The 17,616-nt window shown below is 43.1% G+C and overlaps 1 protein-coding gene across 4 annotated transcripts in view; it reads right to left on the bottom strand.

Moving 5' to 3' along the window:
- Window positions 1-16,925, bottom strand: part of CPEB4 (cytoplasmic polyadenylation element binding protein 4) — a 60,308-nt gene extending 43,383 nt beyond the window's left edge. For all 4 annotated transcript variants that reach the window (XM_049776047.1, XM_049776048.1, XM_049776049.1 and 1 more), the window contains exon 1: window positions 15,737-16,925. In XM_049776047.1, the coding sequence (XP_049632004.1) occupies window positions 15,737-16,861 (1,125 nt within the window). In that variant the 5' untranslated portion in view covers window positions 16,862-16,925. The remainder of the gene's footprint in view (window positions 1-15,736) is intronic.
- Window positions 16,926-17,616: the final 691 nt, after the last annotated feature.

Genomic DNA, 17,616 nt, shown 5'->3' with positions numbered 1-17,616 from the left:
AAAACAAAACAAAAACAAAAATTAGATTGACTTATCCATGTCTCTGTTGCCAAGACTGTTCCTGAATATTAGCAACCAATCTTCTAAAGATATATGCTTAAAACTAAGACCCCCCATATAAACAAGAGACAGTACTGGAGAAAGAGTACAGTGGGTAGGGAATATGCCTTGCACACAGAAGACCTGGGTTTGAATCTTGGCACAATCTTCAGAGACACACCAGGAATTACCCTGAGTGCAGAGCCAGGGTAAGTCCTGAGTATAGCTGGATATGGTTCCCAGAACAAAACCAGACAAAATAAAGAGGTAAGATACTTCATACATTCCGATAGTTCGGACATAATACACCTTCAATATAAAAAACAATTTGGGCAATGGAGGGCAGGGCTCCTCTCTGACTTGACTATAACTCTATAAAAAAGCAGCAGGACAAAACTGCTAACACATATCCCTGTCTGTCTGCCATGTCCTCAAACATCTAGGAATTATTTCTGGTAAACAAAAGATTAAAAAATATAAAATTAAAATGAGAAAATAAACAACCCAAAACTTTAACTCCTTATTTTTTTTCAGAAGGAGTCCTCCCAAGCAGTTCTTAAAAGAGCTAGGGTCATGCCCAGCGATACCCAGCAAGCTGTGTGGACCAGATATTTCAATGCTTAGGCCTGCAGTTCTGGAACAAGAGCCCCATGCTACTCAGGGGGAGATGTCAGTGCCTCATGCACACCAAAAATGCTCTCCAGTCCTTTGAGCTCTCTCCCCAGTGATAACATTTTAGATTCTTATTCACTTGACTTGTCAAGTTAGGTTATTCTCCTAAGAATCTACAGGGAAGAAAGGTCGTGGAGAATTCTGCACTAGACTTAACTCCAGTGTCACAAAAACAGACTTCAGAAGTGGAGTAAGCAATCTTCAAACATCCAGTGAGCCAACCTCTCTGGCCAACTTTGGGATGAGAGCAATGGAGAGAAAAAAATCAGAGTGTAGTTGGGTGAGTGTAAAATATGGTCACACCATTCCCACAAATGCCTTTATTCTGGGAGATCCCATCAATAACACAGGTTAAGAGGGCTACTGAGGAGGATTCTGGAACCTTCTCGTTCACTGTTTCAAAGTCTTAGTTTGAGCAGATCCAGTTGGGCATTTGCACCAATGCCCAACTTCCCCAGCCTTAATTTCTCCATCACTTTTCCTCAGGCCAGATCTGACAAAGATAAAGCATAGGGTGTCTCCCACCCAACCCAACCCAGTCAATAAAAATGGACAGTGAAGGTCTCCAAGTTCTCTTCATTCTTCCTTTTTTTCCATATTGGTTTGGATTGCTCTCCCTCTCCTGCTACAGAGTTACAGACTTACTTTTGCCAAAATAACTTATGGACTATGTGTGAACACATCTCACATCAAATTCTTTCTTCTAGAACTCACGCTATAAACTGTATGATTTTTCCAGAACTGGCATTTTGTCAAGCACAGAATGACAAGTGTCCCAAAGTGAAGCAGCTGATAACAGAGCACATCACAAGATTTGTCATTTGATTTCAAGGAAAGCATCCTTTTACTTCCAAGTTGCTAAACATGGGTACTGGTGTTAGCTAAGTTACCCCATGAATTCCCCTTCACCCTATTCCCCAACATATTCTGCTGACACCTGGAACATGGAAAGGATTATGCAAAAAGAATAAGCCCTGACTTCAAAGGGGTGGAGTACATTAAAGCAAATGCTAGATGAAATGTTAAGGTTTTAGTACTGCTTTGTAGAATTAAAGAAAATATACCGCCTCTGCATCTTTTTATGCTAGTAAAATTTTCCTTCTGGTCGGTTTCTTTCTGGCTCTCAGAACTGAAAGATTTTTCAATTCAGATTTTAAAAGTCACTAATTTTGGGGTGGGATGGGGTAAGTAAACATTCAGTTCTCAGAGAGTGTCCAAGTTGATTCCTGTTGTTTTGCACCATTACTACTCCTATCTAGGTGAAACACTTCATGTCAACAAGATAAAAGCCTGAGCCATGAGGAAGCAGGCAGAGAGGTAGAGACCGAAGCATAGGAGGTCTAGGAGAACAGCAAAAGCAGTGCTGGCCTTCCCAGCCAACCAAGTGTCCCATCAGAGCATCGAGACTTCCTTTTTCATTCTGTGAAGTACCCTTATGGATTAATAGATTAGTGACTGGCCAACTATCAGAGCCAGTGATCCATTTTCCAAAAAGTCAATGAATTAGGAACTGGAAACCTGATTAGGAGTGGCCCTAACTGACTGAATCTGAGCTGATGGTAGAAACAGAAGTAGCAGTGTCAAAGTAAAACAAGCGAGAGCCACATGCAAGCCCTATGTCTGCCATGACTGTAAACTTGAGTATCACATTTGAACTAGGGCATGTTATGGCCACTTGTGCAGACCTTTCTCCTGATCTGAAAAAGGCCAAATTTTATTCACTCTCTTTAAGTCCCCTTCTCAGCTCCCAAATCGTGCTTTCTGGCATACTCAAACACTCTGTACTCTTCCCAGATTCAGAGTTTTGATGAGGAGCAGAAACTGAAAATGTAAATGGGGACAAATCAAAGTTCAACCCTTTTTCCCACTAAAAGAGGGGTTAGTGCTGGAGAAATAGAGGATAAATCATCTGCCTTCCATGCAGCTGACCCAGGTTTAATCCCTTGCATCTCATATGGTTCCTGAGCCCTTCAGGAGTAATTCCTAAGTGAAGAAGAGTCAGGAGTAAGCCCTGAGCATTGCTATGTTTGGTAAAAAAAAAAAAAAAAAAAAAGAGGGGGGAAATCATTGGACAGATTAATAAGAAATGCATCTTTCACAGACAGGCACAACATTTTCATTCAAATACCCACTTAAAATAGTTCATTGAGAGGCTAAGGAGTTCGTAAGGGCTATAATCTCAGTTTGAATCCAGGTTTTGCCTATGTTCCCCTGAGGTCTTCTGGGGTTCCTCAAATAATTTCCTGACACCACAGTCTTCTCAAGTCCTTGTATTGAACCACTAGATCAGTTGGCTGAGGATTGCTGGGAAGGGATCCCAGACAAAATAAGGTAAATTAAAATAATTCTCTAAAGGGAATGACCAGTCTTCAGGCTGAAGGTGGAAGTATCTATTAGTCTGAATCAGTTTCCCACCTATCATGGTCAATTCAACATGATGGCTACCTCCTCTTTCCTGAACAAACACAAGGGCTGGATGTGAGAGGCAAGGGGAGTGAAGGGGAGAAAAAGAGAAGGAAGAGGAGAGGGAAGGGAGGGGAGAACTTGACAGGTTCAAGTTACTTTATTAACATTCTATTTTTTATTTTTTTTTGGTTTTTGGGTCACATCCAGCATCGCTCGGGGGCTACTCCTGGCTATATGCTCAGAAATAGCTCCTGGCAAGCTCGGGGGACCATATGGGAAGCTGGGATTCGAACCAAAGTCCTTCTGCATGTAAGGCAAATGTCCTACCTCCATGCTACTCTCTGGCCCCACTTTATTAACATTCTTAACTAATCCTCAAAGCTCTTATCCATTAGATTGTTATCAGACCCATTTTCTTTTCTTTTGGTTTTTGGGTCACACCCGGCAGCGCTCAGGCTCTATGCTCAGAAATCACCCCTGGCAGGCTGGAGGGACCATATGGGATATGCCAGGATTCGAAACATTAACCTTCTGCACACAAGGCAAACGCCTTACCTCCATGCTATCTCTCCAGCCCCCAGACCCTTCAGTAAAGACAGGCTGGTGTTCAGTTTAGCCCCAAAGTATCCCTTCAAAGCAAGAATGATCAGAACAATGAAAAGCCCACAATGATTCTGAGGTACAACTGAACAACAAAGCTTTTAGCAACCTGCTTTTTTGTTGTTGTTGTTTTTGGGTTTTTTTGGGGGGACCACACCCGGTGACACTCAGGGGTTACTCCTGACTATGCGCTCAGAAGTCACTCCTGTCTTGGGGGACCATATGGGACGCCAGGGGATCAAGCCGAGGTCCGTCCTAGGCTAGCACTGGCAAGGCAGTCACTTTACCTCTAGCGCCACCGCGCCGGCCCTGCAACCTGCTCTTAATACCTACAGGTAAGCACTTGTAGACAAGAGGCAATCCATTCCACCAGAACAAAAGAACAAATTGTGTGCTCCCAAGTAAAAAAAGAAGAGGCTAAGGAGATAAAAAGCAGGTAAGGCACTTGCCCTATAGCCAACCCTTTTCTATCCATTCTATTCCCCCATACCACATATGGTCCCCTGAGCCCATCAGGAGTGATCCCTGAGTGTAGAGCCAGAAGTCCTGAGCATCTCTAAGTGTGGTCCAAGAAATTAAACCAAACAGACCAACAAAGACGCCCTTAATTCTCAGATTTAGGAATCAAGTAAGTTAACTGAAGGTCTTGTCAAAACAGATTTCTCAGTCAATCTCCTAGCTGACCTCTTTCTTAGTAGGTCTGAGCCGCGTCCAAAAATTCTTATTGCCAGTGTTTCCGTGTAAAGCCATGAGCCACACGTTGAAGACCACTGACTTAAACAACTTCATTTAACAAGTTAAACCATTTGCTACTTGAGGATAACTAGCAGATATCAGATGGTTGACTGCCAGGATGACAAAACGAGCTCCTCTACATACATCATCTTTAAGTTTCCTTTACTTTCAACATCCTCAACAAAACTCAGCAGTACAGAACTTAGAAAATGTGATAAAGTTCAAGTTGAGGACACTGAGCATAATAACCAACCTGTGATGGGTTCTTGTTCTTTTGGAAGTAATTTGGCCTGAGTCAGCTTTACTAGATTGATAATATGAAGGAAATATTTTTCACCAAATAAAAGCCATTTGGTAAGTACTATACACAGAATTCATGATTCCTTATTTGCTTATTATCTTCCTCTGAAGATGTTGATGCTTCTTTTTCAGAATACTGTGTCTGCACCAAGCCACAAAAGCTTCTTTCTGACTTAAACTTTCGCTGCTAAAGGGTCCCTCACAAACCCCAATTGAGTTTAAAAGAAATGCCAGTGTCAGTTGCCTGAATAAGTAGCACCTCTGAGATGACCAATAGAAGACATTAATTCATCTAAGGACACTCTGGAGTTTTCATCTGAGACTTGCCAACATTAAAATGTTCTCTTTGGATTTAATGATGTTTAAGTCCATAGATGGCCAATGTGGACTATAAATCAACAATTCAATATTCATACTCCTATTTACCTATCCCCCAGAACCCTAATATAATCTAGAAAATTGACAACCACTGTTATGACAATTCCTCTTCAGTGGTCCTCAAACTATGGCCCGCAGGCCACATATTGTATTTGTTTTGTTTTGTATTTGTTTTGTTTTGTATTCTGTTTTGTTTCTTCATTGCAAAATAAGATATATGCAGTGTGCATAAGAATCCGTTCATAAGTTTTGTTTTTACTATAGTCAGATCCTCCAATGGTCTGAGGGACAGTGAACTGACCCCCTGTTTAAAAAGTTTGATGACCCCTGCTAAATGGACAGTGAGAAGTTCCACCCATCACAGCCACTGACAAAACAGCATATGAAGGGATGCACCACTGGTCAACCAAAACCACCCCTATCATACAAGAGGATGACAGTTTCCTCCTGGCTCAGCAATGCACCTCTCACTTGAGTGACCATGTATACTTTCATGTGTTAGTTGCCACAACCACCAATTAAAATGAGGATTCTTTTTTATTGGGGTGGGGATACCTGGCAGTCCTCAGGGGTTACTCCTGGCTCTATGCTCAGGAATCACTCCTGGTGGACTCAAGGGACCATATGGGATATTGGAAATTGGACCAGGTTGGGTCAGCCATGTGCAAGGCAAGCACCCTACCTGCTATGATTTCACTCTGGCCCCAAAAATGACAATTCTAACCCCCAAGTGACACCATAAGTGGGAGTTGACTTTAAAGAAGAAATTCAGAATAGTGGTCCAGTGAAGAGAGCCTGGAATGTGCCACTATAGAAAGAGCTGGATGTAGAGAGTAACCATCCAAGGGTCTAGTCAAAGACACTATTATCTGATGATGGCAAAAAAGCAGCTTGGTGGTATCTCCTATTTCTTCTCTTTTAATGGATTTTTTGTTTTATTTTCAGATTGCATCTAGGGGTGCTTAGGGCTTACTCTTGCCTCTATGTTCAGGGATCATTCCTGGCAGAGTGAAGATAAAATCTGGATTATCCATGTACAAGAAGACAAGTTCCCTACTTACTGTTCTATCTCTCCAAATCCATCTTTTGGGGGCACACTATCTCCTTTGTTTGTACCATACCAAGTGATGTTCAGGACTTACACCTAGCTCTGAGCTCAGGGAGCACTCCTGGCAGGGCTCCAGGAACTATATTAGGTGTTGGGGGTGGAACCTGAGTAGACATGTGCAAGGTAAGCACCTCCCCACTGTCCTGTGTCTGATCCTCAACTACTCCTCCATCTCCTTTCTCATCAGATTTCATCTCTAAACAGCACCTCCTCCTCATGTCTTTCAGGAAAGGTAAAAGCTCTTACTGATCTTGAGGTAACAATTGCACCCTCACAGAACAATTAACAATCACAAATGAATGAAGGTCTCCGATGCATCCTCTAATTGGATCAATAACTCCATTTGCTCACTTGTCAACTTATGAATCCGATCTCTCCAGAAAGCTAAGAGAAAAACCACTGTTTCGGTTTTTCTTCCCTAAATCAGTCCCATCTACGTTGAGCACTGTAAAGTCTTCAGCCTTTTCCTGTCACCACAGAACTGTACTAAAAATATACTGGCATTCTGGACTTGATTAGTCAGTTCTTAGATCAATAGACAACATCACCTTTTTGACTATTTGTCCAGGCTCACTTTATAATCTCTTTTCAGACCTGCTGCCCAGTCACCATACGCAAGCCATGCAAGATCAACTTACAGCATTTCAAAATATTGATTCCATCAACATAATTGCGGGGATGAGAGGAGGAGGGCTCAGTGAAATTATTCAGAGCTAAGGCTTGTATTGCAAATGGTCAATCCCGGTTCAATCCTGGGTACCACACAGGGTTCCCTAATCATTGTCAAGAGTGACTCCTGAGCACAGCCAGGTGTGCCCCTTTTCATCTCAAAATGAAATAAGGAGAAATGAGATGAGGTATGCGACTGTCTGTGTGTAATGGACCATTAAATAAATATTCCTTCTGCCCCTCTCTCTAGCACCAGGGCCAAAGTGTGACATTTGGGGCCAGGGAAATGGTTCAAAGGGCAGAAGCACGTGCTTTGCATGCTGGAGTCCTGAATCTGATCTCTAGATGTTAGAAAACATCCTATATACAGAGCAGAGAATAGCCCCTAGCACCACCAGTGTTTGGAACCAAAACCAAAACAAAGACCCCCGAAACAGAAATATTTAATTTGGTTTTGCTTCTTTGGGCCACACCCAAAGGTGGTGAGGGCTTATTCATTAGCTCTACACTCAGGAATTACTTTTGGCAGTGCTAAGGGGACCACCATGGATGCCAGAGAGAAAACCTGGATCAGCTGTGTATGAAGCAAGTGATCTACCTACTATACCATCAGTCTGGCCCTAGAGTCACATTTTTCATTAAAACAAGATTGTGTTCCCTATAGGGCCACATACCGGGCACATCGAGGTAGTCCTTCCATTGTTAGGTGTTACCATCTTGAAGAAGAACTGGTTCTTCATCAAGGTCATTCAGCTAATTAAGAATTCAGAGGCAAATTCAGGTCAGTTTAGATCCAGAGCCTGGGCTTCATGCTACTCTATGTTTGGCCTCATCAACTATCTTTCAAGTTTCACCTTCAGAATCTGCTTCAAAATAGGCTCTTTCTAGCTGCTAAGAATTTTCTCAAAACCCAAAAGTAGAACACCTGCTGTTTCAATAATATAAAATGGGATGAGAAACGATGCTGAAGTTAAAGTTAAAAAAGGAAGCATGAAAAAAAAGAGGTTGCTATACATTTATCATGGTCAGAAAGCTACTTTCTATGAATACCATTCCCCCAAACAAGAATACAAAATAGAATGTTTCAGGCAAAATCCACACTTATGTTCATGCTATGGGTTCTTGGCTTAAAGAAAAGTGCAAGATCCCTGTGGCCTGATCTATAAAAGGGCTGAGAGGTTGAGCATTAAAATTATATGGTTAAGGGGCTGGAGTGATAGCACAACGGGTAGGACATTTGCTTTGCACATGGCCGACATGAGTTCACGCCCTGGCATTCTACATGGTACCCTGAGACTGCCAGTAGTAATTTCTGAAGTGCAAAGCCAGAAATAATCCTGAGTGCCAGTAGGTATGGCCCAAAATAAAGTATAGGGTCTGGGCAGTGGCGCTAGAGGTAAGGTGCCTGCCTTGCCTGCACTAGCCTTGGACGGACCGCGCGGTTTGATCCCCCGGTGTCCCATATGGTCCCCCAAGCCAGGAGCATCTTCTGAGCGCATAGCCAGGAGTACCCCTGAGCGTTATCAGGTGTGGCCCAAAAACCAATATATATATATATATGTATGTATGTATGTATATGTATATATGTATGTATGTACATATGTGTATGTATGTATATGTATATACATATATATGGTTAAGATAAAGTAAGACTATTGTTCTTCATGGGCCAGAGTGGTAGAACAGTGGGTAGTGTATTTGCCTTGTGTGCAGTTAATCTAGGTTCAATACCCAGCATCCCATATCTGGCATTCCTGCCAGGAGTAACTTAATCTAAGTACAGAGCTAGGTGTAGTAATCCCTGAGCGCTGCCAGGTGTGGCCCAAAAACAGAAAGAAAGAAAGAAAGGAAGGAAGGAAGGAAGGAAGGAAGGAAGGAAGGAAGGAAGGAAGGAAGGAAGGAAGGAAGGAAGGAAGGAAGGAAGGAAGGAAGGAAGGAAGGAAGGAAGGAAGGAAGGAAGGAAGGAAGGAAGGAAGGAAGGAAGGAAGGAAGGAAGGAAGGAAGGAAGGAAGGAAGGAAGGAAGGAAGGAAGGAAGAGAAAAGAAAAGAAAAGAAAAGAAAAGAAAAGAAAAGAAAAGAAAAGAAAAGAAAAGAAAAGAAAAGAAAAGAAAAGAAAAGAAAAGAAAAGAAAAGAAAAGAAATGGAAAATCAATTTAGATGAGCAGATTGCAATGAGACTTGGGTCAGTGTTCAAACTTCCATTTCCTTCTCTTGAAGGTCATTGAGGATGATTGTTCAAAAGCTAAAAGTTAAGAGCTAAGAAGCATCTTTCCAGTAGTAATCAGCAACTGCCACAGTCATGAGCCTTATGTCAAACAGGTTTTTCCAGAAAGATCTTGGCACAATTCAGAAATCATATTCCCAGGCTGTGCATAAGGAAATAAAAAAAAATTGTACCCTACGTGAGTTTTCAATTCCACACAAAACAAAACAAACCAACAAACAAAAAAATCGCTATTAAAGCTAGCTAAGAGGTCTGCTACCAAAGAGGAGAGAACACTGGGGATGTGGGCATATATCATCAAAACTTTGCAATATGGCAATTCCCAGCCAGCCCAACAGTTAAATGAATGTGGAAGTTGAGCTTCCTTTCTGCTCTCCATAAATACAAAGTAACACACACACACACACACACACACACACACACACAAATACCCCCAAACAACTGCTTGTAGGCATACAGTGGGAGTGGGAAAGGCTGTTATGGCAAGAAATGAGTAACAAGCCAAGGATGCACTTAGGCCACTTGAACAATTCACAATGACTTTTTCTGTCAGTTCATTTACAAATAAAAGATGCGATCTGGAATGCATGATCAATAAACCGGGAGACGTCTTTAAAATGCCATGAAGGCTGGAGAGATAGCACAGCAGTAAGGCATGTGCCTTGCATACAACTGATCCAGGATAAACGGTGGTTCGAATCCCAGCATCCCATCTGGTCCCCAGTGCCTGCCAGGAGCGATTTCTGAGCACAGAGTCAGGAGTAACCTCTGAGCACCGGCAGTGTGACCCCCAAAATAAACAAGCAAACAACCACATAAAATGCCATGAAATATCCACCCGGTTAAGTGAACCCAAGAAATCCAAGGTGATGCCATAAAAATATCAGCCAGTCCTAACCTACCACTTATTTTGCCAAATCTCTTTTGGGGGCACAAAGATTCCGTCCTCTTTCTTTTCCCCCCTCCTACTTCCTGGTTTTAAGTTAATGAAGGCTAGGCATGGTGGCAGGGGTAGGTTTCCCTGAGCTGAAGCTAAAGGATATAGGCAACACTGAGACTCAGCCAATTCTCCTTTTCTTTCTTGTAAGGTCAGAAGATCCAGGCACCACTCCAAGGAAGTGCTCTATTCAAAATGATTATTGGCAGGATCTCTGGTCTATTATTTAGTTTGGACATGGGAATTCCAGGATGTGCCTGGCAGGATGAGGAGACTGCTCTACCCAATAAGCCCCCATAAAATGTAAGGGGTCAAAGTGAACCTCCAGTTACCTAACCATGGTCCTGATTTCTTCCTTTGCAAGTGGAAACAATGACATTGACCAGGTGAGAGGTAAGAAATTCTCCAAAGGAACACAGCCTACATGCAAAAGGTAGGAGGTACCAGAAAGACAATATTAACTGGAAGATTATCTGTACCCTTAATATGAAAAACTAGTATACTGTTATAGTTCTATGAATATTATATCATTATAATATAAATGATAATATTTATTAGAGGGGTGCATACCCAACAGTGCTTATCCCTGGCTCTGACCAAACAAGACGTATGTGGTACTGGGGATATAACCTTTGTTGGCTGCATGCAAGACAAACACCTTACCAACTCTATAATTGCCCTGGCCTCAGATAACTATTATCTTAAAGTGGGCCAATCAATTCTATTATTTTTCACAATTTTGGTGGAGGGCACACCCAACAATGTTTAGAGCCTACTGGCTCAGAGGGGATCTGGGGATACAATCATGTCAGGCATATGCAAGGCAACTGCCTTACCTGTTGTACTATATCTCTGGCCCTTTATTTCTCATTTTTAAGACTTTGTCTATAATTGGGCTTTTGGTCATCATAAATCAAGTATTCAATGTCACATTTTCTATTCCCTCTAAGCTCTCCCTCTTGAGAAACCTGTTTTATGTGAAGAGGCACTGGTGGACTGGCTAAATCTTCACCACCACTAGAATCCTTTTCACCTCCTTGGAGGGCAGCTGGAAGAATTAAATGAGGGAATGCATTATTGCAACACACTCAATATCAAAGGCCCAAGGGCTATTCTTTCGTATCTATGAATGCCGTTAGGTCTGGCAAATGATTCATATACTGAAAGGTTTCTGATAGTTTTTGTTCTGGAGTCTGAGTAAGCCCTGAGCACCATGGTGTGTGGCCCCTAAACAATAACCAAAAAAGATTATTTAAAGTAAAATTAGTATCGTCTAGGACATTTTAGATCGATTACTTCCTTCCAATATAACATCTAACTTTGGACTATCATTACTGTATTAGCATATATCCAGGTTAAGTGTTTTATCAACAACTACAAAATGTTTTATTTTGGGGGGGGGGAAGGGTGCAGCCACACCTGATAATATTCCAGGGTTACTCCTGGTAGGCTGGGGGAGATATCTGGGATGACAGGATTGAACCCAGGTTGGCTGCATGCAAGGCAACATCCTAACCACTGTGCTATTCCTCTAGCGGAACTAGCCCCAAATTCAGTTCTTGTTGTTTTATTTATTTTTAGGTTTTTTGTTTTTTTTTTTGGTTTTTCTTTTTCTTTTTTTTTTCTTTTCTTTTTTTTGCCACAGTGTTCAGGGGTTACTCCTGGCTTTTCACGCAGGGATCACAACTAGTGGTTTAAGGGACCGTATGGAATGCCGAGGACTGAAGCTAGATCAAATGCATGCAAGGCAAGCATCTTACCTGCTGAATTATCACTCTGGCCCCAAAAATTTCTTCCTTAAAAAGTAACCTGGCTTCAGGTAGGCCAGACTGGTCAACTAGCAGTGTTTAAAAAAAGGATTGTGGGACCAAAGCAATAGCAAAGTAGTAGGGCGTTTGCCTTGCACACAGCTGACCCAGGGTGACCAGGTTCGATCTCCGGTATCCCATATAGTCCCCAGAGCCTACCAGGAGTGACTCCTGAGCGTAGAACCAGGAGCGCTGCTAGGTGTAGCCCAAAACCAAAACAGAAAGAAAAATGGGGGCCAGAGCAATAGCAGAGCAGTAGGGCATTTGCCTTGCATAAGGTCAACCCTGGACAGACTCCAGTTCCCGGCATCCCATATGGTCCCTGGAGCCTGCCAGGAGTGACTTCTGAGTCTACACTCAGAGCCAGGAGTAACCCCTGAACACTGCCAAGTGTGATCAAAAAAATTTATTTTTTATTTTTTTATTTTTTGGTTTTGGGACCATACCCGGCAGTGCTCAGGAGTTACTCCTGGCTGTCTGCTCAGAAATAGCTCCTGGCAGGCACGGGGGACCATATGGGACACCGGGATTCGAACCAACCACCTTTGGTCCTGAATCGGCTGCTTGCAAGGCAAATGCCACTGTGCTATCTCTCTGGGCCCGTGATCAAAAAAATTTTTAATTAAAATAGATAAATAGCGCTGGAAAGTATCATGAAGGTAAGGCGTTTGCCTTGCATGCAGAAGTTCGGTGGTTCAAATCCCTGCATCCCATATGGTCCTTTGAGCCTGACAGGAGCGATTTCTAAACGTAGAGCCAGAAGTAACCCCTGAGCACTGCCAGGTGTGACCCAAAACCCAACAAACAAACAAACAAACAAATAAATAAATAAAGAGTATGGCTTACCAAGAGAGCCATTTAGATTCCAGAGCCTGCTTTAGGAGGAATCAGGAATTATCTAAGTCACCTTCACTCTGAGAAAATTTCTAATGAAATGAAAAGTCTCAAGAATCTGATGATCAGAGTTAGATCTCCTGGCTTCTGGCCAAACAGACTCTGGTTTATTCAAAAATTTTATAAATAAAATTTATATAAATAAAAAAAATTAAATAAATCAAATTCATATCACATTCCAGACAGTATTTTGAGGGGTCAAAAAGATCTGCTTTACAAATAAAAATCAGGGGCCGGAGAAATAGCACTGCAGTAGAGCATTTGCCTTGCATGCAACAGACCCAGTACTTGCATAAGTACTGGTGGTTTGAATCCCAGCATCCCATAGGTCCCATGAGCCTGCCAGGAGAGATTTCTGAGCGCAGAGCCAGGAGTAACCCCTGAGCACTGCCAGGTGTGACCCAAAAGACAAAGGAAAAAAATCAGAAAGCATAAAGAAAGCTTCATTTGTGTACATTAAGGACGAACTTCTAATTGTTTTTCAGCACCTAATTAAACGTTCTGGTCATAAAGATTGTGCCTTTTTATTGACTTTCCAATCATCCTGATATGCTGCTTTTATCCCCAAGACTTCCTCCCCCTTGCTCCTCCCTCCAGTATGTGAGCATGCACAAATGTGTGAGCACATGCATACATACATACATATACACACACAAAACACACTTTCCTAAAAATGGCAGGGTCCTGAAATCAACAACTTTCTAATTCTGCAGCACAAGAACCTAGGTATACCAACTCAGACTCTGCCATTCCGTGTCTACCTCAGAGCAATTCTAGAGGAGGAGTTCATTTCTAATAATATCACCTAGCATCAATCTTTGTCTACATTAGTATTTCCTAAACCAGCTGAGCTAGATGTTTTTATGCTAAAATAGTCCAGTGACCCCACGAAAATATCAATAATGTGCAGGAAACACGGTGTGTAGTCCTTTTTTGCCTCTTGAATTTTGTATTATTTTCCAAGCAAAACTTCATCCAAAAATCAGCAAATGGACAGAGGAAAGTAAATCATGAAGTTACCATAATTCATTCTGTCAGTGCCTTGCAGAAATGAGTGTGCATTTAATTCTTAGTCAAAACCTCAGCCAGGTAAAAGGACTAGCATACTCCAGTAAATAATTTTTTTAAAGGAGCAACCTTTGAATCTATTCATAAAAGTAACCCCAGATGCTCAATCTCCTTGAAATGTATGTGCAAAGGATTATTCAGGTAACTTTTTAATAATAGACTTTATGACTTGCTAATGTCTTACCCACTTACTGGTTACCAGCATTAAAATGGAGTGGAAAAACCTCAAGCAAAGCTCTTAGATATCAAGGTCAAAAAACTTACCTAGAAAGACCTAAAACTTAGGTTAGCCCAGTAACGAGATATATTGCTTAACCATTGTACCTGAATCCTTTGGGAAGGATATTTAATTCCTTGACAAGACTTAGGTTCTCTTAGCATACTTCCCCCTCCTGCTAGACAAATTATTCATTACAACACATCATTCTGCCTAGTCTGGCATCATATCTGGGAACACTGCAACTATTTTGAAATCTGTTTTCACCCTTGCACAAAGTACTCTGTATCCTAAGCGCATGTAACTGGTAGGTACAGGAAAACCAGATAGAGTCTGCATCCTTGTTTTTCTCTGCTAGAGTTTTGTCAGCTGTGTGCTCTGGGGCAAGCTGTTGTACCTTTCTGAGATTCCACATTCTCACAAGTCAAATGGGCACAAGGACAGATATGACCTACGGCATAGTTAGAAAAAAGACTGATTCAATGTTAGTTTATCCCCTATACATTTCCTAATCCATCCGTATATCCAGTAGGTCCTCTGAGAGTGTCCCAATTGAAGGGCAGCTGGTGTTCAATTAACTAGGACGTTCCTTTTATCCTATTTCTCAGCCAGGCTGGCTGCTCATGAATTCACAAACATCAAATACTGTGTAGGTCAGATTATTCCAGGGGCACCAAAGCCCCAGTGATCTGGGCCTGGATATATTTTTAGGACCAGTTCCTTACCAAGTGTGAAGGTGGCAAATAAACAAAAAGCAGAAAGGTATAAAACATAAAACAGCGCCTCAGAGACCAACAGACTTAGAGGCCTGCACCCATAAGTGACCCCGGATCCTTTCACAAGGCATGGGGGGGGGGGCATTGTGAATCTGGGGTATTAGCAAAGATCAGAGAAGTTCCTGGTGGGCCTTGTAACCAGTGAAAAGATGTTAATTCCAAAGCTATTTTCCCTGAATCATTGCCAGACAGCAGAGGAAGAAATGAAGTTTGGAGTGATCACAGATGGGCAGAAAAGGCTCACCTAGTAACACCATTTTAATCTTTATTTCAGCTGATATTAATGGGGGGGGGGAATTATGGGAGGGGTAGAGGCAGAACTAACCTTGAATCTTGGGTCAGACAAGGAAGGTGTTACAGCTAATAATTATGACATCACTAGTCAACAGGTCTTCATAATTATGCCAACTCATATGGTTTTATCTACTGAGCAATGACCCAGAGAAAAGTATCAAAGAAATGGCTTATTTGATTCCCAAATCACACTCCTTTCCTGATCAAATAAAGCCTGGGAATAAATTGGTTTTTAAAGAGGAACTCAGATAGGAAGACACACACACACTGTACACACATACATACACACACACACACACACACACACACACACAGTTTTCACCTTGATCTATTAACACGAACACACACACACGGTTTTCACACACACACACCTTGATCTATTAACACGAACGCACACACACACACACCTTGATCTATTAACACGCACGCACACACACACCTTGATCTCTATTAACACGCACGCACGCACGCACACACACACACACACACACACACACACACACACGCACACACACGGTTTTCATCTTGATCTAGTAACAGCACACACACACACACACACACACACACACACAAGGTTTTCACCTTGATCTATTAACAGAACATCATCTTACCGGAAAAGGAAAAATGTTGTCAGCCCTGTTCAAACTCTCTTCCATCCAGGATTTTGGAGCAAAGGCAGAGCTGGGGCGGGCATATTTCTGGAGCTGAATATGATTGCTTGCAAAATTCTTCTTCAAGGGAGAGATGGAGTTGAGAGGCGTGATCCCTCCATTCAGCCCTCGGCGGTGATCTCGGCCTTGGGACCCTCCCCAGCCCCCGTAGCCACCCCCTCCAGGGCTCCAGGAGGAAGACGGAGTCGGAGAGGGGCTCTGGTAGCTGCTCCAGGGTGAGGGGGGCTTGTTGAGATTATTGGCCAAATGCGGCAGCTGGTTAAAAGCAGCGTTTCTGTGCGTGAAAGGTGGGGGGTGGGGGCTGGCAGGGGACCTCCTCTGCTGTTGATGCTGGCTGTGATGGTGCTGGAAATGGGGGTGATGAGGGTGGTGCTGAGACAGAGGCCCGATCTGGGGGGAGAAGCTGCCTCCAAAGCCGGGGCTGACGTGATGGGGGAAATTTTGGAACAGCAGAGCACCATTATTCGCCGAAGCTGTGGGGACCCCTCCCTGGTGGAAGAAACTGGCGTCTTCGTTGATGATGGTTGAGGAAGAAGGCGCGATGGCCGCAGACCAGTTGCTGAAGCCTGTCAGAGACGAAGCAGTCGATGTCAAAGGCTGTGTAGAAGTGCCCAGCCCGGTGGCTTCTTGGTAGTCAAACCCGGTCAGCACGGGGGACTCGATCCTGATCTTCTCCTTTCCGTTGCCATTTTCTGAGGAATTGTCCCCCGGATTCTCTTCAGCTTTTGCCTTCTCGGTTTCGGGCAAGATGCCAGCTTCTTGACCTGGGCTAGGCGAGAGAGGCTGCTTTTCTAAAGGGTCTGGCTGCTCGGGGGGCTGGCTTTTGGCTTTGTCGGACCCCAAGATCTCATCCTGAATGTTATGGGTAGCAGGGGCAGGAAAGAGCCAAGCCGACCCTGCACTGGTGCCATTGGCAGCTGTGTTATTATTGATGAAAGCAGCAGGACTGGGGGTGGCATTTTGGTGGTGGTGTGGAGGCTGGAGATGGGGGTGGAATCTCACTGGAAAAGCAGACTTGTTTCCAGTATTGCTTTGCACGAGCACTCCAAACCCGTAATCCCCCATTTATTATTTTTAGGATCAGAAGCTCTCGATTAAAACAACAAAAAAATGAAATGAAAAAAGAAAAGAAAAATCCCCAGACAACCAACCGCTAGCAACCTGATGTGCCACACCTTTTAAAAATTATTTAACCCGACGTGTCTGTCTGTCTGTCTGCAACGTCTTATTTATAGCTAGCTCAAAAGATCGCAGTTTATCACCCCAAAAGAGTTCTGATTTGGAATTCTGGTCTGAGAAAAGAAGAAAGAAAAAAAAAACACTTAAAAAATACCTTAAAACACTGACAGAAATTCAACGGGGCTTATTTCCAGGAGGGGATCAAAGCTGAGCGGGGGGGCCCCCAAATCAAGTCTTTGGTTAGTAAATAGGCGCTTTCTTTTTTCCAAAGGAAAAATGCACATGAATGAGAAAAAGAAACGCGGCTTCTCAAGCATCTATGGATGTAGAAGAATAAGCATCGCTCCAAGTAAAAATATATATATATAAATATGTTATATATATACGTATAATCTAACAATCACATACGGTCTTGCTCAGCAGTTTCGAGAAGGAGAAGAGCGCTAAGGGGAGCGGCTCCGCGCTTTCCTCGGCAGCTCGGTTGGAACGCGACAGATCAGGAATAATTTAGGGGCATTCTGTATGATCTATGTGTGGAGAGAGTCTATTGGGGCATCTGAGGGCGAGGCGGACGGCCGCGGGCAGCTGGGGGCCTCCGGCGCTCCGGGCGGTGGCTGCGGGCGGGCGGCGGCGGCGGGGCG

Source organism: Suncus etruscus, chromosome 6 (genome assembly GCF_024139225.1).
Source record: "Suncus etruscus isolate mSunEtr1 chromosome 6, mSunEtr1.pri.cur, whole genome shotgun sequence".
Classification (NCBI taxonomy): Eukaryota; Metazoa; Chordata; class Mammalia; order Eulipotyphla; family Soricidae; genus Suncus; species Suncus etruscus.
The sequence above is the reverse complement of the archived record's forward strand: the minus strand, read 5'-3'. Positions and strand labels throughout refer to the sequence as shown.